This window comes from Hippoglossus hippoglossus, chromosome 21, assembly GCF_009819705.1.
Source record: "Hippoglossus hippoglossus isolate fHipHip1 chromosome 21, fHipHip1.pri, whole genome shotgun sequence".
Taxonomy (NCBI): domain Eukaryota; kingdom Metazoa; phylum Chordata; class Actinopteri; order Pleuronectiformes; family Pleuronectidae; genus Hippoglossus; species Hippoglossus hippoglossus.
The window spans coordinates 2,494,788-2,520,837 of NC_047171.1; the positions used below are offsets into that span (position 1 = coordinate 2,494,788).

Here is a 26,050-nt window from a genome sequence, read left to right on the forward strand (position 1 = left end):
ACACACATCTGGGAAGGAAAAGAACGTCAACATCCGTTTGCAAGCTTCCTGACCGGAAACTACTGTATATACAGCAGTGTAGTGTGTGTGTATATATATATATATGTATATATATATGTGTCAGTATAAGTGTGTAGAAAAACCCATCTGATGCCTCCTGCCATCTTCTCTCTGCAGGATTATCCCTCTCTGGCTCTTCTGGGAGAGAAACTGGCAGAAAACAACATCTTTCTCATCTTCGCAGTCACAAAACGACTCTACGTTATTTATAAGGTATTTATGATTTGAAGACGTTATACTCCTCCTGCTCTTTTTTTATTATATGACGCTAACACTTATCTCTTATTTACACAGAACTTTACTGCACTCATCCCTGGAACCACAGTGGAAATCCTGGATCAGGACTCTAAGAATGTCATCCAGCTGATCATCACAGCCTACAATGTGAGTGAGCGGCAGGATTTCCTGTTTGTGTGCTGTCAGAGAACCGAGAGAACGACGGAGAGGGATTTGAGAGGAGAGATAAGAAGAAGAAGAAGAGGGGGAGGAGGAAAAGTCAGGGAAATTCTTTTAAAGTCTGTTAATGAGCCTCCAGCCGACACAAGCTGGATTTCTCATTCTGCAGCGAGGCCGGAGTGTTGAAGTGGTTTTAACAGCTGACACTGTAGTGATGCTTTTCATATTTCTCAAAGCAGAAGTCAGTGAATCTATTAAAATCGAGTGAATAATTTCGAGTTGGAAAAAACTCCACATGTTTTAGTTTCAGCTTCTCGAACGTGAGGATTTGTTGTGACCTGACTTTATTTGCTGGTGATTAAACACATTTTAAAGATGTCGCCATCTTTCACCATATTTACAGAACATTTTCCAAAAACAAAGCAGCTGTTATAACTGAGGATCTTCACAGTGGCTCAGAAAGAAGAATCTGAGGGGTTGGAAAATGATAAACAGGAGAAAATGCACTATAATACAATAGATTAGTCGGTTTATAGTCGGGTCAGTACATATTTACCACCTGAATTTGAATGCAGCTTATTAAAAGTTGAGGTTTAAATGGCGGGAAGACGTGTTGAGTTTTAGAAATGATCAGTCAGACACGAGTCTGCATCAAGGGCGAGCGTTGGGCTGATGGACTCACATTCTCTTTAACCAAGTCAGATTTATTTATGTTGCACATAAAAGCTTAATGAGGATGGAAAAGGAAAAACAAGAGAAATACGCAGCAAAAGACACAGAAGATAAAAGATGAAATGACGACGGACATTAAAAGAATCATGAGACAGAATCAGGCTGAATTAAATACGTTTGACTTTCAATTAAATTAAATTGAATGTGGGACGAGAGACAGATTCGGAGAAAACTCGGGTCTGCTTTAGTTTTTAATGAGAAATATGTTGTTTCTTTCCTCTGGTTGGTCTGATTTAAAAAAAAACAACAAAAAAAAAACAACAAAAAAAAACAATTTAAAATCAACTAATATGGGTTTTCCAGAAGAGGAGTGATATGTGCAGTGTTTCTAAATCCTCACTCTCTGTCTGAACCATAAACTGAAGCCTGATATTCATCTCATCGCTCTCAAGCTCTGCAGCCACTCAGCCTTTCCATGAAATGTTTTCCTGCGTGGGCGTTCAGAGTTCGCCTCGCTCAGGAGGAGCTGCATCGTGACGGCGTTTTCTCTGCGACAGAAACTTGTGTCAGACACAGACTTGCTGCACTCGGCGTGTGGTGGTGGTGGTGGTGGGGGGGGGAGCTTGAATGAAGTGCTTTGACTTGACGGCCTTTATTAACATTCCAGCTGCCACATCATATCCACCGCTCCGGAGTTGTTAGCTCGATGAGCTTTGCCAAACACTACGAGATTATGTTGTGTAGCCGACTCCTTTCTCTCCGAGTCTTGACTGTGGCACGAAGCGGCGTCTCGCTGTGATCGTGTTCAGGGTCAGAAACGTCTAATTGTGTGTGTGAGGGAGAGAGAGTGAATGAGGTCACACTCACCCATGTGCACCAAGTACGATCCTGTTTTATCCCTGACAGCAAACGTGCATGAGCGACTGTTGCGTGGAGCCAGATGCAGCTGGCTTTGCACGCAGCCGCGGAATTTCACATGCACACGCACCCAACCTGCGTCCATGCACAGCTCTTGCGGTTGTGGTGAGATTAACTATAAAAATGTGCCTAACCAGAGCAACACATTCCCCATGTTTCCCTCTTTTACACTCCAGAGTTACAGGCATGAGCAGATACACTGAGGTGGTTTTAATATAAATGTCAACGTATTAACGTGGCTGCAGTTTCCAGTTTATGTGCACTGATAAAAAATCCTGTCTGCGTTATCGTAGAGGAACCCTGTGAGGATTTATTTTAACGTGCCCCTGATCTTCCTCCCTGGTTCTGTCTCCTCAGAACATCCGCTCTAAAGTGGAGCTGTCGGTGTGGGACCACCCTGAGGACATCGGCCTTTCCTTCACCGCCACCTGCCAGGATGGGACGCCGCTGCCAGGCCTCAGGAAGTGTGCCGACTTGAAGATAGGAGACACCGTGAGTCCCCCCCGTCCACACTTTGTCCTCTGCAGCTCCCCTCACGTCATACAGTACATGTTTTATTCATCCTGCTGGACCTGAGTGTTCCAGCAGCTCGGTCGTCTTCACCTACATCCTTTTACTTTTTCAGGTCATGAAAAATGTATCTGCAGCTTTAGGATTTCACTTTTATTTTGCCGAACGACCTTCTGAAGTCAGTGGTGTGTGTCGGCTGTGGGATTTTCCTGCAAGACGTCCACTGGCTGAAGACGCAGGATAAAAAGTCCCTGGCTTGTTCTGCCAGAGTTTTGGCAGAGTTTTGCTGTGATGAGGCCAAAGTGAAGTGGAGGGGGAGGGAGGTTTATTTTGCTTTTCACTGTAACCAAACACCTTCACTGGCACCTGAGGAGAAGTCACAGTGACTGGCTGAATCCACACGACTGCATTTTAGATTCAAAATGCATCTCTGTTGTTCATACAGAGTTTTCTAGAAACTGAGAAGTTTGGAAACGCTTCGGCCTCGTTTGTTTTTGTTGCTCAGAACTCGTCGACCGGCGATGAAGGAACTTTTAACCTCTTGTAGTTGATCCTAGTGAAGAAATCCCTGCTCTTATTTTTTAAACATTGCTGTTCCTCATTCAAAGTATTTTCTGTAACGAAGAAACCAACTGAAAAGTGGACGATCTACTTCCTGTTTACACCACATGACCAGTACGTGACTGTAAATAAAGATGATTGACATAACAGCTCCACTAAAGTGAAGCCTGGTCGCCGTCTGCAGGTGAGGTCATGAGGTCGTGAGCCATTCCTCCTCCATGTCAGTGGAAAAAAAAATCAAAGAACACATTAAATAAATGTTTCTTAAGATGATTTCGGCCATTTTAGGTTGTTCACATTTCTGGATAGTTGCAGGAAGTGGAGACATTTTGTTCATCTTTATTTACGGTCTATGATTATTACTGATATTCGGCTTAATTGTTTCTGCAGAGGACAGATTTTTTTAATCTTTTTAGTTTTAAAACTAAAAGATTTGAGCGTGGATGAAGTCGAACTGAAGTGGGGGGGAGGGAGGATCATTTAGCTTTTCACTGTAACCAAACACCTTCATGTGACCGACTCAGCTTCTGACTTCTACTCCAGGACATTAATTTTATTACCTTCTCCCAACCAGAAACTATTTTCTTGTTTTTCCTTGTCGTGAATATCCTCTTCTTAAAAAAAAAAACTAGTATTGGATTGTATTTCAGTTTCTTGCATGATGCTCATCTTCTGTGTCTGAAAGCAGGAAAGATCAAGTTATCATCACCCCACTGTCTTGGCACAGACTCTTCATTCCTCCGGGGATATTTTCTCTGTTGCCTCTCAGCTGGTTTCACTTCTGGGTGGATACAGCTGTGAGAACAGCTTCACGTCTCCCCCTCCGTCCTGAGGCTGTGTTCACACCAGCAGCAGCACGATGCAACAACATTTTCCTTATAATCATCAAGGCCTGAGGATAAAGTTGACGACTGCTGTGGTGTCTTTTCAGGACCCGTCTCATTGTGTCTCTGCTTCGGTGTCACATTTGTCTTCAAGCTCATAGATCTCAAACTGGACTTTCTGCTCGTTCTCATCAGCACCTGTCGCAACACGCACGGGAACATTAACACACCCCGTGCATTTTTAAACTGTTTTTTATTTTAAGCCTGAGCATTTCCTCAGGGGATTTAATGGAGTAAATGTTTGAAGTATTTGAAGTCCGTTGGCATCAGCTGCTTTCAGCCCAGTCGGAGGGTTTTCTCTCTCTCTCTCTCCCAGAGATCAGGTGGAGCAGGATGATGGGACATTTTAATCACTTTGAATTTTGCACAGGCTCCTAATTAAAATCTGCACTGAATCCTTTGACAATGTGAGCGAGGGGCAGCTTCAGACATTCTGTCACATGGAGCGCTCCCCCCCCCCCACCCCCCTGCTGGGACAGGTTTTTGGGGGGGGTGGGAATGTGTGTTGGAGGCTGATTGAGGCAGAATAACAGCGCTGAATGAAAAGTGGGGTCTCTCGGGTTATGCGCCTCGCTCTTGTCTTCTCATCCTGAGCCCTGAAAGGAGGTGGAGGGAGGACAGCGGGCTCGGTCCGCCGGGTGCCAACCTTCCCAGCCTTTTACCGAGGATGTAGCTCGGCCCGCGGCCCCGGCGGTGTCAGTCACCGCGTCCCGTGTGAGCTCGCCGTCGAGCCTGATGCTGCATCTCAATGACATCGCACAAAAGCAGGCAGGAGGGGGCCTGTGAAACCGCAGACTGTGAAAGGAATAAACAGGCGGGGGGGGAGAAGCTGAAGTGTGGGTAGTTAAGCCTGGCACCTTTTCTCTGTAACACTTGCAGAACTGTGCGACTGCACTGAATAGACTCATGCATATGAATGAGTCCAAATCCGCACGGACTCAACAGAGGCAGTTGAATCAGATGTTGTTTTGTTTGACCTCAATGTGTTTTGTCCCAGTAAATTGAATTTCAGGCAGTCATAAGAATTCCATCATCCAAAGTGAATTCTCAGCGGAGACACAGATTTCCTTTTGTCTTTCATGTCGTCATCGTGAAAACACAGTTTCCAATGTGTTGGTCTCCTGTCTGCATGTGCACCATACCATAGTACATACCAGTGTCTGTTCCACACATGACTCACTCATCTGTGTGTCGAGGTATTTCCCCAATGAGTTCAATCTACTCTCCCTCACTTGCACTACCCCCCCCCCCCCCCCCCCCCCCTCCTCGGTTAACTAACCAGCCACATGATTGGGCGGAGTGGCCTCCTCGCGACTCACATTTACAGTAAATTTGATTGTGCTAACCAGTTTCCCGCTCGGGAGTGGGGGGGGGGGTCCGAGCGAGATGTGACGAAGACTTTTCCTGTTTCCTGAATCAACCCGTGTTTCATATATGGTGCAGTGATTTAAAAATGTTTCCTTCCCCCCATTAGGTTAAAACACTGCTTATCAATCTAATGTGCTTTAGATTCAAGGTCCACAAAGAGGCTGAAGAAGAACCAGAAGAACTTCTTCAGAGGAACAGGAAAGAGATTAAATGGGTGTAGCTCCGAAGCCACATCAGCTCGTTCTGGGGTTAAATGAGTCCGTTGATGTGAATGAACGACGCAGGGTCATGTGTAGTTCACGCCTGCAGACTGTCTGTGCTGCCGAGCATCTGCAGGACGCGTGTGTTTGCTCCGATGAAGAGCTGCAGGGTGGGATCAGGCCACTTATGGAAATAAAAGATGTCAGAAGATACTGTGGCTCCGAGGCTGTTTGATGCTGCTACTGTTTAGAACCTTCATCTGTCATCTGAACCTGGCGTGAACTCTGCAGAAGGAACAAACAGGAAGTCGGCAGCATTTTTCCAGCAGTTCAGTTGTTTGAACACGACCTCTTGTGTTTCTGTGCAGGTTTCGTTCAACGTGAGCGTGGAGGCGAGGAGCTGCCCGGGCCGCGGCGCCGACCAGAGCTTCACCATCAAGCCGGTGGGGTTCAAAGACCGTCTGGAGGTGGTGGTGGATTATCAGTGTGACTGCGGCTGCAGCCGGACGGCACAGACCAACAGCAGCATCTGCAGCTCCATGGGTACGTCCACTTGAAAGAGGAGCGTTTAAGATTCAACACCTAGTTACCATAGCAACAAACTTCAATGGAACTTGTCTTGGTGAGCTCAACCAAACATTTCTGAGAAGGAAAGAGTATGAAACACACAAATAAAATCCTATTTAAACAATAGACTGCTGGAATATATAAGATCCACCCTTTTTACACTTGGAGAGTAAATTAACACGATCGCAAATGTTTATTTTCCATTTTTATTATTCCCCTTTCAAATAATCCCAGGAAATTATATTTGCTAGTTTTAATTAATTAGCTTTGATATCTGTAATTATGTTTTAAACACATGTTTAAAAGCACAAATCCATAAGAAAATCAGTTCAAACTCTTTTGCTCCTTCACGAAAACCATCCTGGACTTTTGCTCTTGGTCAAAATCGTTTTTTAAAAACAGCAGCCTTGTGGTTTAGTGAACGAGACGGAGAAAAGCTCCGGCTCTTCTTCCTGTGAGTTTAAACGTTGGTGGACGTTGGACACTTCAATCAGGGAGGTCAGACCTTTGATAACTGAGGGAAAACTCCTACTTCTACGCTCTTAATTCACTGCTTCTTCAGGCCTGATTATGGAGACGCTCTCACTTGTGGTTGTTGTTGTCGAGTTAAAGACGGTAATATAGCGGAAATTATACTCTTTACTTTACTCACTACTATTTTTATAACTTGAGATATGTGGATGTTTAAAATACAGAAAATACACTTTAGTTACATCAGTTATTATCCTATTTTTAGGAGGAATACCTCAACTTATTTTTGTGCATATTTTACATCTAGTGACGCCTTAGGAGGAGACGTGATGTTTTTTACCTCTAGTTTGTTATAAAGGCTTTTTTTGTGAAAGTAAAAGTTCTGCAAAGTTAAAAAGCCCAAACTCTGTTACAGGGATCTAAATTAAAAGGTGAACAGGCCCAAGCTGAACACGTCTTTTGCCCCTGCAGGTACTTATAACTGTGGGACGTGTCGCTGCGAGCCGGGCTACCTGGGCGCCCGCTGCGAGTGCCAGGAGGGCGAAGCCAGCAGCATGTACCTCAGCGCCTGCCGGGAAGCTGAGGGAAAGCAGATCTGCAGCGGGCGCGGAGAGTGCAGCTGCAACCAGTGTCTGTGCTACGAGTCGGAGTTCGGCAAGATTTACGGAGCCTTCTGCGAGTGTGACGACTTCTCCTGCGCCCGGCACAAAGGCGTCCTCTGCTCTGGTAGGAACATCATCCTCAGATCCTTCACGTTCCCTCTGAGGCCGAGCGGGTCCGAGCTGTGTGTCTGAATTCTGCTGTCACGGTGATGTGATGAGAATCCTGTGCTTGTAGCCCGGTGGTGGTTTGAACTACAGCTGTCAAGAGACCGCAGCCCCCCCCCCCCACACACACACACACACACACACACACACACACATCCTCCCCAGGCAGCATTGAACCTGATGAGAAAACAAGTCGTACGCACTGTAAACCCTGTAGATCTGCCGCTGGTTGTGGGTGATAATTAAAACGAATACCTGATGTCGAGTCATGTCTCATACCTGCGCTGGGTGTGGATCTGCTGACTCCATGACAACCAGCCCAGGCTTTGATCTGGTGAGCGAGCTGAGCCCGTCACAGGCTCCTGGCCTCGAGCCCAAGAGACGCTGAGAGGTGCAGCTGCAGAAGTCGTTGTTCGGATGTTCGGCTCAGGTTTTGTTTTGCATCCGCCTCCGGGGGCATGTTTCTGGTACGAAGACTCAGGAGAGACTTATTTACTGGAAATAAATATCCAGGATGAGAAAGATAAAAGACGTGTTGCAGATTAAAAAGATTTTCATATAGAGCCCGATAAAGATGGAGTTTTGGAGGCCGATATAAATCCGTCGGTTTCTAACGCTGTGAGCTGAAGCACCGTGGTTTTAACTTCTCTCCACATTGTGCCACCCGGACATAAACGCGCTCTGTGAATCAGAGATGCCAGTTTGAATTCCTCGTCCTCTCACTGATCCGTCTCCGCTTTACTCTGATGCTCAAAGTGCGCTGAGCTTTGGTCTGAAAAGGTTGGACCCGTTTGGCTGCGTCTATCTGCTCTGAGGCTGAAGCTCTTGTGTTTGTCCCAGAACATCGAGTCCAAGACTCTGCATTCTGATGCGAGACCTCCTGGCTGAAGTGGGTGGGTGGGGTGGGGGTGGGGGGGGGGTCACTGGCTCATCCCCAAGCCAACAACAGTTCTGTGAACCCACAGAGAGCGCTTTGTGACAGGGGGGGGCCAGCTTTGGCGCGATCCCACAACACAATGCCCGCCTGTATTTATCTAAACCCAGCAGAAACAGAAGTCTTTGGTTCGGTCGGCTCCACGCGCTGAATGCACAAACCCAGGAAGGTTTGTTTGTTTGTTGCCGATCGTCCATGAGCATCATCATTAAATCTTAACAGTCCACTACCTTCTTCTCTCCTCCTTCCTCACATGGAGCCGTAATGACTTCCTAATGATACCAAACACTCCTCCTCCTCCTCTGCACTTTCCTCCCCTCGCTCCTCTGAATCTGTCAGTTAATTATTGTGTGTAAAGGCTGTAAAAACAAATCTGTGCCCGCACGTTTCTGCAAAACCCACAGGAAAATAGTGTTACGGTCTGATTCCAGCCGCTGGGTCTGCAGCAGTATCTTGTAAACGGCCTGGTGCTCCTCCTGGATTGGTCACGCTGCGCTGAGAGCAGCTCGTTTGTCGTCTTGTCTGGGAAAATGTGGCGCGTTCAGACTGATAAACCGCCCGAAGGCGCAGCACGTTTTATTAAAAAGGGAAATCAGCTGGCACGGCATCCTCGTGGTGGTTTTTTTTTTTTGTTAAATCACTCTGTCTCAATGAATGTCTGAAAGTAGTTTTCTCATGGAGCCCAAGCTGCCGACTGTAAATCTGAAACCCTCGTTAGAGAGAGTGACAGGGATCAGGTTCAGGTGTTCAGATATCTTTTGTCTTTCTGTCGTTGTCTTGGTCAAGATACAAGAAACTAAATAATAATAACATGCACATGAATAACAGGGCTTCTGCAGGGTTTTTAAACCCTGCTGTTGTTGGTCAGTCGTCTGAGTTTGAGCTGGGAGGAGGATGTTCTGTATCTGAGGTCAGGTGACCCGAGCTGGTCGACCTGCTCTTTCTCTACGAGTCTCGCTCTGAAGCTCCTCATCTGTCTGTTTATCTCTGTATCAGTGTGTGGAGCCCTGAGTCTCTCAGATCTCGTATCCTCAAGGTGAACACAGTCTGGGTTATATATGGTATCAGTGCACGGATTCACTCTGCAGTTTATTACTGTCTCATATGTTTCTCTTAAGTTGAAACTCGTGCTACGATAAATCACTCGCTGTGTTTTAGAGGCCAACTGATAAAATCTGCAGGCAGATGTTAGGGGCCGTACTGAAGTACTGAATATTTAATTAGATAATTACTCATTTGCATGTTGAAACATTTCAGAAAGAAAAAATATTGTCTGAATGTAAAATAATCAGCAGTTTGATGACGATATCTTCATGTATAGTTTCTAGTTTCTTGCCTTAAACTAATATTATTTTATCATCGTAGATCAACAGTACAATATTCTTCCTCATCTTTGCAGAACAGATTTAAAGGATCATCACTAAAGACGTTTCAGTGAATAAATGTCAAACTGATGAAGTATCGACGTCTTCTCCCCTCCTGTTTTTAAAAGTCTTGACTTCCTGCTCCTCCTGCTCCTCCTGCCCCCCTGACCCACATCTGCTCCCCCAGATCCTCAGCTGATTCTAAATAATGATCTAAGCACCCGACGGACTCCGACTGCCAGAAATAGCGCCGCTCTATTTTCCAGACTTGCACAAAACCGCTTTTTTTACCACATAAATAAAACGTCTGTCCCCGAGCCGTGTGTGTGAATGTGCACGTCGAGTGCACGTGTGTGCCTCCTCGAAGCGTAAACTGGAACATGTGTGTTTATACATGTTCGTGCTTAGAATTACTGGAACTGTGTTTTGCTGAAGGAGGCAGTTGTCCTCAGTGTCTTCTAGTCTAAAGGGTCCGTTTGTTCTGTCGGAGGAGACGTCAGTTAAAGACGAGACACTTTAAAACCCTCCAGTCTGACGGGAGGAGGAGACGACACCGGGGGAAACAGAGAAGGTCAAGAAGTTATTCTAACAACAGCTAAAAACATGTTGGAGCACAGACTCGCTCTGTGGCTACATCCACACGACTGCCTTTTAAATCGCTTGCTACGTTTACGCATTTTTGAGTAAGATGGAGATTTGAGATCCTGAGCGTCAGCAGAATAAAAGCACTGGTGTATGATCACATATTGGTGGAAGGAGTGTTGAGTTCTACTTGATGCAAAAATTTGTGATTTAACAAAACCACCGAGTCTGCACCTGGACACCTGACGCTCAGAACCCCCGAGGTGAAACAAACAGTGGACGACTCCTCTTCCTCCTCCTCCTCTTCCTCTCTCTGCTCGTCCGAACTTGACTGAACTTGACGCCTGCAGACACAGACCTGAGGTTTCCACGGTGATGTGCTGCAGACACAAGGCCCACACCGCGTTCCTGTCGCTGATGAACCTCCTCAGAACCGTCAATGAGTTTCACTGGAGTCGTGAAGTTCTTTCAGCTGCACCTAAAGTTGGCAACGCCAGTGCAAAGTGTTTGGGTTTCATTTTGTGGGCTCAGCCGCTGTTTTCAGGCCTCACAGTGAAGTCCAGTGTGTTTACATCCAGCTCAGCCTCTGGGCTTGAAGAGACGATCCCCTGGAAGTTGCCGTTTCAGCCCCGGTGTTTATCCACAGCTGACTTTAATTGTTTGAGTTGGATTAAAAACAAGAGGAGCCTGAGTCCCAGCTGCAGGAAGCTGTGTGATGTGTGATGTGCCGTCGGCAGAGCGACAACCGGGCAGCTGATGGGAAAACAAACAGAGGAGAGTTCCTGAATCGAGCTTCTGTGGAAGCTTCTCTGTGATGATTATGTAAGAGGCAGATTCATGCATCTGTGGTTAATCTGCAACCACAACACTGATGAATGATGATGAATACTTTGGGTCAGCATCATAGACTGTGAATAAAGATGGACGACATGTGAACATCCCAAAACTGAAGCCAAAACATAAAGAAATGGCGGGTACAGGTGTCCAAGATATTTTAGCGTCCATCTTTTTATTTAACCATGCTAACCACCGAATGGATGCAAATGTTGCTCCGTACCTGGATGTGAAAAAATACAATCAATTAAAATGGTAATAAAACGTTGGTATATCCTGTTTATGGGCTGTACCGCAGCCAGCCACCAGGGAGCAGTTGAGACGTTTTGGCTTCACTTTCGGGGAGCGTCATGTCGTCCATCTTTATTTACACTCTCTGGTTTCAGCAGAGAAAGTGGTATTTAGGGGATTACAGTTATTCCTGTTGATTGACATTTCTGCGGTGCCGCCCCCCACGACACTAAAGAGCCTCCATCATCAGAAATCATCACATTTAGAGGAAAACAAACTGAGATAATGATCTTTTCTCTCTCTGTGTGTAGTGTCAACAGAAGAAAAACTGCTCACTCAGCAAATGTCGGTGTTGCACAAACAGCTGTTTGTGTTGTGCAACTCGGGGACACAGGTAATCGTTGTGTCTCTGATGGTTTTTATGGGCTTTTGTTTTCTGCTCACGGTGACTAATGCCGCCGAGGCACCGTGCGTCTGACCAGAATCCAGGAGTAAACACTGTTTTCACGCCTGATAATCACTGTTGTCTGTCAAGCTCCTGATGTTATTCCCATAAAAACACATCACACATGTGCGAGCGGCTGTAACAACACCCGATCTGATCCTCCCTACGTGCTCCTTCAGTGTTCCTGAGCTTTGTGTCGGGGCTCTGTGCACACTGGGTGTTTTTAAAGGAGGCGTTGTTCTTCTCTTACTGACGCACAAAACACCAACCCTGAGCAGAGGAGACGTCTTTCTGCCATTAAAGAGGTGATGTGCACAGTGACCCTGTGGCTGAAAAATCACAAAACACGACGACAACTGATCAACCTCGGCTGCAAATAAGAAAATGTGACATGGGCAGTCTGTACATCCAATCAGCAAAGAGCCTCGTCGATAGCAGCTGCCATTCTTTTGTGTTAGAAGTTGCGTTTCTTCATTTGCCTTCAAGGCCAGCGTACATATCGGCCGTGTTTATTTCTGATGATGAACTTTGCCTCAGTGTCGCAGGGACAGCTTGTCTCAGCCTGTGCATTTTAACAGCCCACATATTTGAACTGTTTCACCCCCGAGACTCTCACACACTCGCAGATATATACACTGAGATGGGGTTGTGATAATGTTTGTACAGCCCGGTGTGTGCGGAACCCAGGAGAATCCCACTGAATCGTGGCACATGCACTTAGTTTGAAAAGCTGTGTAAATAGTGAAGTGCACCGTTTGTGTAAGATTGTGTCTCAGCTCAGTGTCACAGCTTTAGAACGACTTCACTGGACAACTTCTCACGTTCAGGCCTGAAGGAGTTTTAGGAGCGATTAGTCACGAACAACAGAAAATGTGACCAACGCTGAATAAACCTTTTGCCAGCTCAGCAGTTCTTCTCTGACTCTTCTGTCGTTGGTTTCTCAGCTTGTTTTTTTTTCTGTGGCTCATCTTCTCGTCGTCACTTCTTGTCTCCATCACTTCTTCAGTAGTTTTTGTCTTTGCTGTTCTTGAGGACACTGAAATGCGAGTTGACCACAAATGGGCAGGAATCTCTCCGCCCAGCCCCCCCACCCCCCCACCCCCCTGCGCCGACCCCTGAGGTCACAAATAAGTGTGTCTGCGCTTTTATTGGACACTTAAACGTACTTAAAATTTAAAATCCAAACAAACCAGCCCCCCCCCCCCCCCCCCCCCCCCCCCCCCGTTGTGTCGGCACGTCGTGGCCTTGGACTGAGTTTGAGTCCACAACACGACGAGCGCAGCTACTGTTTAAATTCCCTTTGTATGTTTTTCATTCAAACGCATAAGGAAAACACTCCCCGGCCGGTCTGAGCCTGTGGCCAAACAGTAATCTGAACCCCCAGCAGCCGACTGTGTAATTAACTGGAGTGTTTTTTGTTTTTTTTTGTCTGTGTGATATTGTTCGACTGTGAAGAGTTTTTCATTTAAAGTCGTACAATCACATTCTCAGGGTCGGGCTGCGTGCTGCGACAGACGAGTCTTTGAAATCGATGCTCTGTCATTAGACAAAAGAAGCCGCAAGTCTCCGTGGTATTAACCGACGTGCTGGAACCGGCAGCTTTTTTTTATTGTTATACCTCTTCTACACCAACGTGAGCAGCTACGTGTGGGTTTTTAAAATGCAGGTCGATTCCTTTCAGTCGGTGAAGGAGTTTCTATGTTTTGTCCTGGTTAGTTTCGTTCAAGGTCACAAGCCGGGGCGTCGGAAAACCTCGCTGTCTTCTTAGTGTCGCATCTTCAAAGATACAAAGACCAAATCTCTGGAGCACGTTGTTCCTAAGATGGAGCAAAACAATAATCACGTTCCTGGCCGCACAAACGAAAGTGTATTTGTGTTGACGCAGGGTTGTTGTATCTTTGTCCCTGGAGGAGCTCGAGGTTTAATTTGTTTACTGGTTAACTTTGTTTACTGGGATTCCACGTGAAACCTTAAAATAATCAAAATTTGAACATCTGACACTGTTTATATCCATAATCTTAATAACGTCAAGATGGAAACAGCAGCTCAACCATTGACCTGCTGTTTTCATGGAATATTTACCCACAATGCATATCTTTCCCTCAACATCATGTTGAAAAGGATATTCAGGCATTCTAATTATGTAGAGCAGCATTTCCCACAGGAAACAAAGCTGTTGCCTTTTCCATCCTCTCCAGGGACACAGTCGTTACCTCTTTACTGTAATTTCTTCTCTTAATGTACAAATGCTCCGTGTGATGCAGGCGAACCTGGGTGAACCACAGCTATTCCAAATATCCAGTGAAGCTTTGCATCGCCCTCAGCTGAGAGCAGAAATCAGGGCGACGCTTCGGACTTGAGCTGCAGATGTGGGAGGTCAGAGGGCGAGTTTTCTTTTCATGCACACAAACGGCAGCTATGTGAGCGGCGCTGCAGGAAGTCGTAGGGGAGAGTCTCGCTGCATGCGGCCTCATCATATCGCACACTGCGGTTTTTAACGAGGGTCACTGAGTTCGGTATCACAACCTCTCGAGCTTCGGAGGAGTCGACTCCTCAAAGACTCAGTTTGATATGAAACTGATCTCAGGCTCCTATCGTCTGTTCCGTATTTAAAGAGGACGTTAAAGTTTGTGTTACTATTTAAGACGGTTCGATGTTAAAGGAGTCACATGATGTTTTTGTAGTTCTTATTTCCTCTTGTGTGTTTTTAAAGGTTTATTTTGTGAATGGAAAAGTTAAAACTTAGAGAGACAGGAACTGAAACCAAGTGTTTGAGACAGAGGCTGAAAAGAGGAACTGCAGCGATGGACAGTCTGAGGAAAGTGTTGTTCTGAACATTAGAGCATGAAAACATTTAATAACACTTATTAATAATAATAATTAGCAACCTGAATACATCTCCTTTAAAAGCAGCTCTTTTTATTTGCTTCTGTCACAGCTGCAGATATTGAAATCTTGCCTGTTGCTCCGTAAACGTCTTCATCCTTCAGAACACGGAGTCAAATATCTCACAAGACCAGACATGATGCTGAGTCTGCTCTCAAACAACTGGGACCAGCTTTACTCACATCTGTCTCCCAGCAGAACCCAGAAACCGTCACTGAACGACGTGTGAAACCCGGCTTTGTTCGCTCCGTCGCTGCAGACAGGAAATATTTGGTTCTGCTCAAGCGTCTGTTGCTCCCACATGTCGGATATGATCTGCTCAGTGAACACTGTGTTTATGGAGAATGTGTTTTCATTGGAGGAGCAGATTCAGCCGAGCTGCAGTTTGATTTTAAACCTCAGCTTCGCTTTATCTGGCACATTTGCATGATGCGTTGCAGTGAATATCCTTCTAAAAATAACCCGACGGCTCATTTCCTCCGTATATAATCTCCAACTATTTACATAAGCCTTTTTAAGTATGATGTTGAAACCCAGTATGTCTCCTGCAGGCAGAAAAAACATGGGAACGTATTTACAGGCCGTCCCTGCACTGTGATATAAAGCTGCATTTGCGTTTTAATGTAAAATATCTTCCTGAGCCTGTAATTGTGTCTTTAAAGGCAGCGGCTGTGACCGAGGAGACGGGCTGTGATTCAGCTGACATGACATGTTTCAGCAGCTGGAGGTGAAAACCCACGAGAGGTTCGGGAGCTGCAGCCACTCTGCAGTGTTTGAGTTTTACACAGTCTCTCTGAAACGTTTCCCTTCTACAGTCACAGGCGTTAAACTCCTGCAAGAATCAACAATCTTAACATTTTTCTTCATGGTCCGTTTAGTGTCCAGAAGCTTTTGGTCAAATCCTGTGATCTTCATCGGCAAATTCAACGTTCAGATTAGAGCTTTTCTCCAAAATACTTAAAAATCTTTTCCAAAACAAACGACACACTTTATGTGAAGGGACGGTGCCAGTATATCACACTCCAGTAAAACTCAAAGTACTGGTGTGATGTGCTCTTGACGGGGGGCATTGCAACAGGGTAGTTAAAGCAAGGCACAGTTATTTATAGAGGTCAATGTACTTTACAGCCATAAAAGAAGCATAAATGTACAGATTAGAAACGTAAAGCAATTCAAGGAGATCAGCTGATTTCATTCGGCCACAGAAACAAGTTCACTCACATTTTAAAAAGGTGGGATGAGGACAAATGTGCTGTATGATGACATTTGATGCTAAATTATGAAAAACCGTTAGGCTGCACAACTTCTGGCAGCACATTGAGCCTTAATCCATTAAATACCTTCGCTGTAGATGATCAGATAGTTTTTTTTCTTGCTCAGCAGCCAAAGTGCAAGAAGTGAATGAACCCTGTGAACGTCCAGCAGAGGAAGTGAGCTGGAGGCCTCCTGCTGCACCAGGCTGAGCACTTTGACAGCCTGATTCACGGGGATTTGATTTCCCCCCGTCACTCTCTCTTCCACTGACGGAGCTCTGAATGTCTCACCTGCATCTGCAGTGCAGGAATAGACAGTTTGCAGAAGGAAGCATCGCTCAGGAAAGAGAAATCAGAGAGTAAAGATTTGTCATCAGCAGCTTCTTCCTCTTGGTAATTTTGAGCCTGAGCCTGCTGAGCTGCTTGTTCAGGCTGACGGAGCGTCTGCAGAAGTGTCCTGGAGGAGTAACGTCACCACTCTGAAGGATCTGAACACGTTCCACATCTCCTCCTCTGCCACAGCTGTGTTAATCATGAGCAGAGTTTCATCTCAGTGAGTCAAAATGTCCCGGCAGCCTAATAACAAAAAAAGGGAACGGTGGGACGAGGAGCCCGGTGCACTTGCTCCAAACATCTGTTTTAAGGCACGGACGTGTTTCCCGGATGTGGACTCGTGTTGTGTTGACTTCTGGTGTTCTCATCTGTCTTGATGCCAGTGGTGTGGAGAGCCAGGAAGCTCTCAGTACTCAGGTAAAGACCATCGTTTGACAAAGAGGAGACTTACAGCAAACTGCTTTTAAAACGCCCCCAGAGATGGCGAGTCCCACCACCACTCTGAGACCAGCCCTGGTCCAACTGCCCTTTGTGTGACCCTGACAGCACCTGGGAGGATGCTGTTGGTGAAGTGAATACGAGGAAGAGGCAGAACAACGAGGCTGGAAAGCAGGAGTTTGCCCTGTGGAGGTTGGCTGAAGCTTCATCCACCATCAGGTTGCTCAAACAGCGAGGAATCCACAGACAAGCCCTGCACCAGACCATAAGAGAAACTCTGGATCTGCAGAACCCTGCAGCCGGCTCCAACTGGGCCCCCAGATGTTGGGGAGAATGTGACTGTTGCTGCAGGTCAGAGCTGGTAGCAGCTCATCGGGACTCGATTATAACCTTAATGTCACAGCAGCTGCACTTGCACTGTTTCTTACAGAAAAGATCATCTCTCCCTCCGAGTGGCTGAGCTGCAGCGCTGTCGTTTAAGGCCACGTCTCCAGGGTTCGGTACCGTGACTCAGCGACATGTCGCTCTGCCTCCGCTCACCGAGGTTTGGGAGTGGTGCTCCACACTCGGTGACCACAAGCCCAAAAAAAACCTGATGAATCTGATCAGTTTGAGTTTTTCCACCTTAAAAATACTCAACTCTGCGACAGGCACCGAAGGAATAATTAATAACTGATGTGTTTACACAAAAATAGAAAAGAATTCCATGCGTGCGTGTTTGTCCAGACAGGATGTTGCACAACGCAGATAACGAGGGTGAATGTTTCCTGTTCACTTGGAGAAGTTTCTCCGACCTCTTTCAGGGTCTGGGTCTAATCAGAGGCTCTGTTTTCCTTCCCCACTGTGTCTGCGTGTGAGTGGAAGTCTAATCGTATTGTTCGGCTGTCAACATTGGACAGAAGGAGCAGCCGCTCCTAGGACAGACAACAGGGAGTTCAGACGTTAGTTGACCTAATTCCTCCTCCGTCTTCGCTCTGTTTCCATTTGGACTTTGTTGGAAAAACAACAGTTTTATGTAACTGTTTATTTCAACAGGCGTAATATATTGTTTTATATAAAACAGCTTAGAATAATTTCCCTCATAGGAGTGACTGACTCTCGTAAAAACACACATTCTGGTTTGGTTGGAAATAAAACAAAGCAGCGGAGGTATTTGTCATGAATGTGCAGCAGGACCCTTGAGTCAGAGTTGACCGTAACTCGCAGCTCAACATAACAACAACCTGGATGTTTTCTCACCCGAGAGTCTGAACCAAGCTTCACGTCTTTGTTCCGTTGTTTCATCTGATCTGGATAGTAACATTACAAACTACAATACAAACATTACAAACAAATAACATTTGTAAGGTAAGCTGGGGAGCGGGGGGGAGGCAATAACAAGGCACAGATCAAGAATTAATCTGGAATAGGACAATCTTCAGATTCCTTGAGCCCACAAACCCAAAGATATTTATTGTGCAATCACATAATTTAAATTCTCACAGTGACGACGCTGAAACCAGAAAGTTCAGAAACTGAAACTGACCTAAAGAATTAATTAATTAATATTCAATACAGTCGCCGTTCAATTTTCTGTGCATCAGCCGAATTGATTAATTGAGTGATTGTTGCTGCACATGGATGAACTTTCCCACAACTCTGTGGTTTTCACAGGGGTCCCCCCCCCCCCCCCCCCCCCCCCCCCGCAGCACCATAATGAAGCCACATGCTGCTTTTTTACAACGGCTCAGATCCAGTTGGGGAATTCTGTCAGAGCAGTTTGCAGCGTCAGGATCATCACCGGCCGTCTTGTGCAGCGTCTCAGCTCCGCAGCTGTCCGCCTGTGTCACTTCACTGAGCTGATGTGTTCTCCTGCTGTTGCTCTGCATGTTTCCTCTGAACGTTTCCTCTGAACGTTTCCCCTGACCCACTTGTTCCTCCCTGGAGAAACTGCACCTATCTCCTCTCCGTCAACTCCGTGATAGCAGCGTATTGAATGTGGCCTTTGTGGAGGGTCCTGGAACAACTGGTGTGAAATGAGCCTGTAGAGTAATGTTTCACTCGATTACAGCTGCCGTCCTCCCTCTATCAACCATTCCTCTTGTCTGAGAGCGGCCGGCGGAGGGAGGAGAGCGCTCGCACAGACGACCGGGACAAATCAGAGTTTCAACAAAGTCTAGAAGGACGCTGCCTCCTCCCTGAAGGCTGCTTCCTGTTGGATTGGTTCCAGGGCAGATAATAAGTTAATACGTGTGGTGGAGAAGGGGCAGATTGCTCAGAGCTGGTCGTCGTTGTCGAGTCGGTCACTGAGGAAGAATTCCAGCTCCTCCAGTTGTTTTCTCTGTTGCAGCAGGACGTCAAACAGAAGGTTTTAAGATCAATGTCACAAATGGTTGTTGATTTCAGATGCTGTCACCTCAGGGAACACACACACACACACACACAGATTCCAAAGAGACTGACATCGAATACAAATGTTTACACAAACAACACAACCAACAGTATCTGGACAGATGAACTTGTGTACTTTCATTTGTGTTTCCAGCTTTGTAGCTTCAGGTTTAAGAAACTCTTCATAGATTCAACCTGACGGAGCCTCTGTGAACAAAGTTTGGTTCATAGGAACAGCGGTTAACACCGTCGCCACACAGGAAGTAGTTTCTGGGTTCAAACCTCACAGCCTGTGTGGAATTAACATGTTTACTCTTTGTCTATGTGGGTTTTCTCTGGATACTCAGAAAGGGGGTTTGACCTATTTTGCAGCCAGCCACCAGGGGGCGATCCAGACACTTTGGCTTTACTGTCATGTCGTCCATGTTTATATCCTGGTCACTCATTACTGTTATCAAAAAACAGTAATCGGTTTAATTTTGATCTTTCAAGTCGTCGTTCAATGTGAAAAACACAAATATTTGTTATAAACTTCTCAAAAGTTATGATTGGAAGCTTTGTTTTTGTCGTTCATGAGGATTTGGACAAAACATGTGGATTATATTTATTGAACAGATTCTGACAACTCGTAATGAAAACATTTGTTAGTTGTAGTTTGTTTACAGATTAAATACAGCTACGTTTCTCCAGTATTGACCCGAGTCTTGTTGCATGTATGATAAATATCATATTCATATTCCTCCTCTCTCCTGGTCCAGGTCACGGAGAGTGTCACTGCGGGGAGTGCAAGTGTCACGCTGGTTACATCGGCGACAACTGCAACTGCTCCACGGAGACGTCGATCTGCGTTTCGGACGACGGGCAGATGTGCAGCGGGCGGGGCAACTGCGTGTGCGGCCGCTGTCAGTGCACCGAGCCGGGCGCCTTCGGGGACACGTGTGAAAAGTGCCCCACCTGCCCCGATGCCTGTGGAACTAAGAGGTAAGAATCTGCTGCCCGATCGTTTAACGACCTCAGGATCTGCTGCGTGTGACGAGACGCAGTGAAAAGGTCAAAACGCATCAGGACCAGAGGTGAAGTGAAAACACATAACTCACTCATTTATCTGACTGAGTTATACGAGAGGCTTAAGATAACTCTCATACTGTTTGTGACCTTACGAAGAGAAACTGTTGCCCCCGTCGTTTGAGCCCACATCCGTCAGCGGGGCGGCTCTTTGAGGCAGAGGTCAAATGTCCGTCAGGCGTCTCGGGGAGAGAGAGAGCGGTCTTGTGTGAGGACGGAGAAACTGCTGTGTCCTCTCAACGCGCCTCCTTACATGCACATGGCTCCGGTTTTCCAAGGCACAGGAGGTTTTTATGGGACGACCTCTGACCTTTGACCAGACTCCAACGTGGAGACAGGTTATCAGCGCCTGTGAGCGACGTGTGCGTCCAGTACGATGGTATTTGACAGAAGCAATGAAACCAAGAAGCAACAGAACCTTCTTCCCTCTCGGCTTTTGTTTTAGTTCCGTATGATTTGTTAGCAGGAGATAAAAACAGACAGATTTAAACATCACCCATTTGTTTGTGAGCTGCAGTTTTTAAGCTTTTTTGTCCTAAGTTTTTTAAACTAAAGTAACTTTTCTTAGTGAAAATAACATTTTTTGTTTCTAGTTTTATATAATTTATCCTCTATTCTTTCATTTTGAATTGAGCTTGTGACAATTCAAATTTAGTTTTATACCTTTTGTTATGTACTTTTTCCAACAAAACTGCACATTGCATTGACTTTAAGGCAAGTTAAATATTTTAAAGATGGAAATTACAAAGACTGAATCTTATACCGTCTTTTACAACTGTCCCTCAGTGAAACTTTCCTCCTTCAAAAATGCTGGAAACTGTTTTGTAGAGATGCCGGTTCAACCTAAATGTCATTTTGGAGTTTGTGACACTGTCAAATAGTTTTTACATTTGTGTTAATTTTCCTCATTGATATAAATGATGTGGAGACAATAATAGAAACATCTCTCAGTGTAATTCAGTGCAGCTCAACAGCAGAAACCAGGAGTCCTCCACCATGATCAGACACTTGAATCAATAACAGCTGAACATTCTAACCTTCATGAAGCGAGGATTCCTCTCAGGACTGTTGTATCCGCCTGCTTTAAGAGAGGCGTGTCACTTTGTGTGTGTGTCTGTTGTGGCTGAAGGTTTTCGACCGAAGTTCAAACACAGTTTTAACCAAAGTGATGCGTCCGTAAAATGTCCCTGGAACCTAGAGAGACTGCAGCGCTGCTCACTGGTGCAGACGTCAGATGCCGAACTCACTGGCTGTGGATTGTTTGTTCACTGACTGTCGAGCTGACGGAGTCATTTCCTGCAGCAAAGAAAACAAACAGCACAGAAACAATAACACATTTAGAGGATGGAGCCAGAAACTCATGAATACTGAAGTTTAAAGAAGCTTCAGAAGAGAGTCGGCTCTGCATGTTTCTCCTCTGAACTCGTCCTCCTCTTCTTCAGGGAGTGTATCGAGTGCCGGCTTTTCAACTCGGGGCGACTTGCAGACAACCAGACCTGCCAGCGCCTGTGCAAGGATGAAATCATCGCTGTGGAGAGCTTCAGTGAGTACACACCTATTCCACACACACACACACACACACACACACACACACACACACACTCGGAGCAGCTGGTTGGCAGAGAGGCGTCTTCACATCTGGGGCGTCTGACACAGTTTCACTTTTCACATCACAAACATCCTTGACTGTCACTTTTAATTTGAGCTCTCGCTGTTGTCGTCGTTGTGTGAGGCCCCGCCCACAGTGATGTCACCTGAAGTGTTTAACTACTCAGATGTGATGACGAACATTCACACTGAGGCCAAATAGCTCGATTAGTTATTATAGTAATAATTACTTTATTTATATAACACCTTTTAAAACAGCTGTTACAAAATACTTCATAAAAGGACATAAACGTAGAAACCATTCAGTGAAAGTGAATCAGAAGAGATGGTTTTAAAAACACTTTCTGAGAGCAACAATATTTTAAATACCTACACACAATAACAGGATGGAGAATATCTTAACATCTGCATCATGTATTTGTATTTTAAACCACAGCCTGTCAGTTCTGTCACAGGGAGTGAACACCCTGCTGTGAATCAAGCTCGTGTCCCAACGACCACGTCTGGATGTGATTTTGTTTAAAGCTCATAAACACTAATCCCTTGATTCTCCCTCGGCTAACACGCTAAACTGGATTGTATCTGCTAAACATGGACCTGTTGTCATCGAGCGCCGCCTCCCACAGGCTGTGGAATAGCTGCAGGTTCTCTGCCCCACACCTTTGATGGTTTAAGACCTCACACACCTCCGATGAGTCATGACAACACACTGGTCATTGTGGTGCTGATGTTTACTCTGCATGATCAGGTGTGTCTCTCTCGACCTTCGGCCTCACGCAGCAGGAAACTGCGGCCGATCCTCGACCGAAACCTCCGGTCTGCTTCAGAGGGTTCAGTGGATTCAGGCTTCGGATTCGACAGAGCTCCTCCTGTGTCCGGGCTCTTCTACAGGGAGAGTCCACCCACTAAGCAAACAAGCAGAGCCGAGCCTCTGCAGTCATTTCAAAAAGCACAGAGCTGCAGTTTGAGTCCGTCCATAGACTCGACCTTTTGAATTTTAGGCCTTGAAAAGTCTTAAATACGTTAAAATATAACGTACAAGGTCTTAAATGTTTATTAACATTTATTTAACGCTACTTCCATCATTACATTTTTTGGTTTTGATGGCATGAAGAGTTTCTAATGTCTCTTTGTGTTGTTGTCAAACTTTGTCAATCGCCCCCTGGTGGCTGGCTGCAGTGTAGGTCAGAAACCCTGTCTCCTCCATGTTAGCAGATGTGACATGGACCAAACTAAAAAGTAAAAAGACAAGTTAAATCAACTTGTCTCAAAGTTTATTTCTGGTCATGTTTGTCTTTGATGCTTTAAAAACCATGTGAAACGTCATGATTGACAGCTGAGACTAAGACAGCGCGTCTATCAGTGGAACCTCAAGATGGCAGCGTTCGTGTCTGGGATATTTTGGCTTCATTTTCAGAATTGATCAGTTCACTCGGTTTGGTAAAGACTGGATAACAGACTGTCTGTAGTTTGAGAGATAACGGGAAGTTTAACCTAAACTTATCTTCAACTACGAGGAAGTGGAAGTAATTCTGATCTTCCTTCATATCCGTCGTACTCGACATGGATCTTACATTGAATCCGTTATGGTTTTAAAAAGTCTTAAATCAAACTTGTTGAAACCTGCAGAAACCCTTTTGTGTCCCTCGCAGTCTGGTGGGAAGCCGCCGGGAGATGATGTTCAGGAATGTATTAACAAGTGCAAAGTGATCTACGGCCTCTCATCGCTCCGAGACGCTGCTTCGCTCTGCGCGCTGGAGGCCGAGGACACTCGTCTGCTGCGTGTTTAGCTACACAGGCTATTATAAGACCTTTAAATATTGGCCCGGCGCAGCGCTGGCTCCGATCCGACTTGTTTCATAGCATTCCCCCGCTCGTTCAGCCATCTGACTGGCCTTAATAGACTCCACATGTACATTCCAGATACTTTGTGCATGAAATAGAGGAGGAGGGGCTGACGGGATCGGGGGGGGGGGGGGGCTCTGACCTCACCCTCCCTTGTGAGTTCTTCAGATATTTGGGTTTATGAAGATTGACTGAAAACGAGGGCACACGGAGCAGCAGCGTCTCAATCGGGGAGAGTTTTTTTATTTTTTTGGTGATTTCACAGCGAAGAAATTCAAACTATGTGACGAAGACATTTTTCTGTTTTCTTTTTAATCTCCTCTTTCTCTGTCTCTTTCTCAAGCTGAGAAAATAAGATAATAAAGATAAAACCATAGCCTGCGTATGAAGATGGACACCATGAGAAATTAGAAGGTGGATAACAAAGAGAAGAGAATCAAATCAAACCCGTTGTTTTCGAGGCCGCTCTTGTTTTGTTTTTATAAGATTATATTTCCCTTCTCTCCTTGTCCTTCTTTTCTTTGTCTCGGTGTCTGAAGCTCAGTGTGTTTCTCTGTCTCTCTCCAGACTCGGACGACCCCGGCGCTGTGCTTTGTCTCTACAAGACAGACAACGATTGTGTCATGAAGTTCACGTACTCGGAGCACGCCAGCGGACGATCCGTCCTCACCGCCCTTAAAGAGCCAGGTCAGAATTCTAAACGACAACAAATTAGGTTTTCTTCAACCACAGTTATTTTTGTGGTCAGAATTTAACGTCTGCTAAGAATCTAGTTTTAGATTTGATCACGTTGTTTATTCAGTCTTTGCAGAGAACTTTCCTGATTGTTCATTTGTTTTTCATGCAGATTTTATTAAGTTTTAACGGTTGGAAAATATTTTGTTTATATTTAAAGGACTATTCCACCCATTTCTGCATTTTCTATTAAAAATCAAATCAAACAAGCGTCGTTCTGAGGATCCTCTCTTCAGCGCCACGAGGCAAATGTCAGGTTCATGAAAATACCAAACTGTTTGAGTGACTCGTCCTTCTCCGGTGTCAGAGTGTGGTGGAGGCCCGGAGGCCATGACGGTGCTGCTGGCCGTCGTCGGCAGCATCCTGCTGGTGGGGGTCGTGCTGCTCGCCGTCTGGAAGCTGGTCATCACTATTCACGACCGGCGAGAGTTTGCAAACTTCCAGAACGCACGCTCCCGAGCCCGATACGAGATGGTGAGGATGACTCGCACCTGTAGCATTTTGTTTTGACCGTTAACTGCACGTGTTTTCAACAACAGTAAACGAGGCTGTGTCTCTTCCCCCTCCCAGGCCTCCAACCCTCTGTACAAGCAGCACGTCTCTACACATTTTGTAGAAACAGATTTCAACATGTACGGGAAGTCCTACAACGGAGGGGTCCACTGATCCCTCAGCACTGGGGCGCGGCAGGACCGGTCCAACGAACAGATCCCTGGAGGACGGGGCCGAGCTGGACTGAACTCATCCCTCCGCGCGGTGCTGATCGCTGACGTGAAATGAACTAGACTGTGTCCGAGGTAGAGGCGGGAATATGTGGCCTTTTTATCTCTACAGAGACGATTGGAGCCGACCACAGAGAAAATATTTGACTTCCTCTTCTTCCTCCGTGTGCGTCGGCGGTGGCGTCGGCAGCCGGCGGCGCAGCAACGGTGCACAAACTCCTTAGTCCTGTTTAGAGAGAGGAAGTTAGCAACGAGTTTATCTGACGTCACACGAGATCAACAAACTGTCAATCATGAAGTCCAACACTCCAACAACTTAAAACCACCGTTACACTCTTTGTACAGAGCATCGACTTATATTTGTATATTTTTATAAACACTTTAAAAAGCCCCTTTTTTTTTTTTTTTTAGTCTAAACTATGCACAGGACTCTGAACAACATGAATTTCACTTGTCTTCAAATTCACGGGATCAGTAGAAAAAGCACATATTCCTGACGGTGGCTGTGACGACGTCGTGGTACTACTAACATTTACTAAGCATTAGAGGTCTTACCTTCAATTTGCACAGCGAAAGATTTAGATTTTTCTTTAATGTTGTGTTTGTGTGTTGTGTTTTTTTGCTCCACTTGCACTCCACTCTCTCCATCTGAACCCCCCCCCCCCCCCCCACGCAGCTCCTCAGCTCCTAAAGGATTCGACGGATGTTAATCTCTGTTCGTCTTTATCTCACCGAATCCCATGAAAAGACCAAAACCAGCAACGTGGTCGAGCGTCGGTACTTTGAGAGTTAGTCTCAGATGCAGACCTCAGACATTAATATCTGAAAACATGAGAATTTACAAAGAAAAGGCTTTAACAATAATTAATTTTATAGTCAATCAATAGATAATTGATCTGCGATAATTCTGATGGTAAATTTAACCTTTTTTCCCCCCTCATAACCACTAAATATTTTCTAACTCCAGCCTCAGGCTCCTTTTCCTGCAGTAAATATAATATATTTTGGTTTTGTTGTGTTGAATAGAGAAA

The 26,050-nt window shown here is 45.7% G+C and overlaps 1 protein-coding gene across 1 annotated transcript in view; it reads left to right on the plus strand.

The window, feature by feature from the left end:
• Positions 1 to 26,050, plus strand: part of itgb5 (integrin, beta 5) — a 33,875-nt gene extending 7,825 nt beyond the window's left edge. The window contains exons 7-16 of the mRNA XM_034574750.1: positions 178 to 273; positions 355 to 444; positions 2,404 to 2,538; positions 5,938 to 6,112; positions 7,079 to 7,333; positions 19,803 to 20,025; positions 21,552 to 21,652; positions 24,130 to 24,249; positions 24,605 to 24,771; positions 24,868 to 26,050. Coding sequence (XP_034430641.1) covers positions 178 to 273; positions 355 to 444; positions 2,404 to 2,538; positions 5,938 to 6,112; positions 7,079 to 7,333; positions 19,803 to 20,025; positions 21,552 to 21,652; positions 24,130 to 24,249; positions 24,605 to 24,771; positions 24,868 to 24,963 — 1,458 coding nt within the window. The 3' untranslated portion in view covers positions 24,964 to 26,050. The remainder of the gene's footprint in view (positions 1 to 177; positions 274 to 354; positions 445 to 2,403; positions 2,539 to 5,937; positions 6,113 to 7,078; positions 7,334 to 19,802; positions 20,026 to 21,551; positions 21,653 to 24,129; positions 24,250 to 24,604; positions 24,772 to 24,867) is intronic.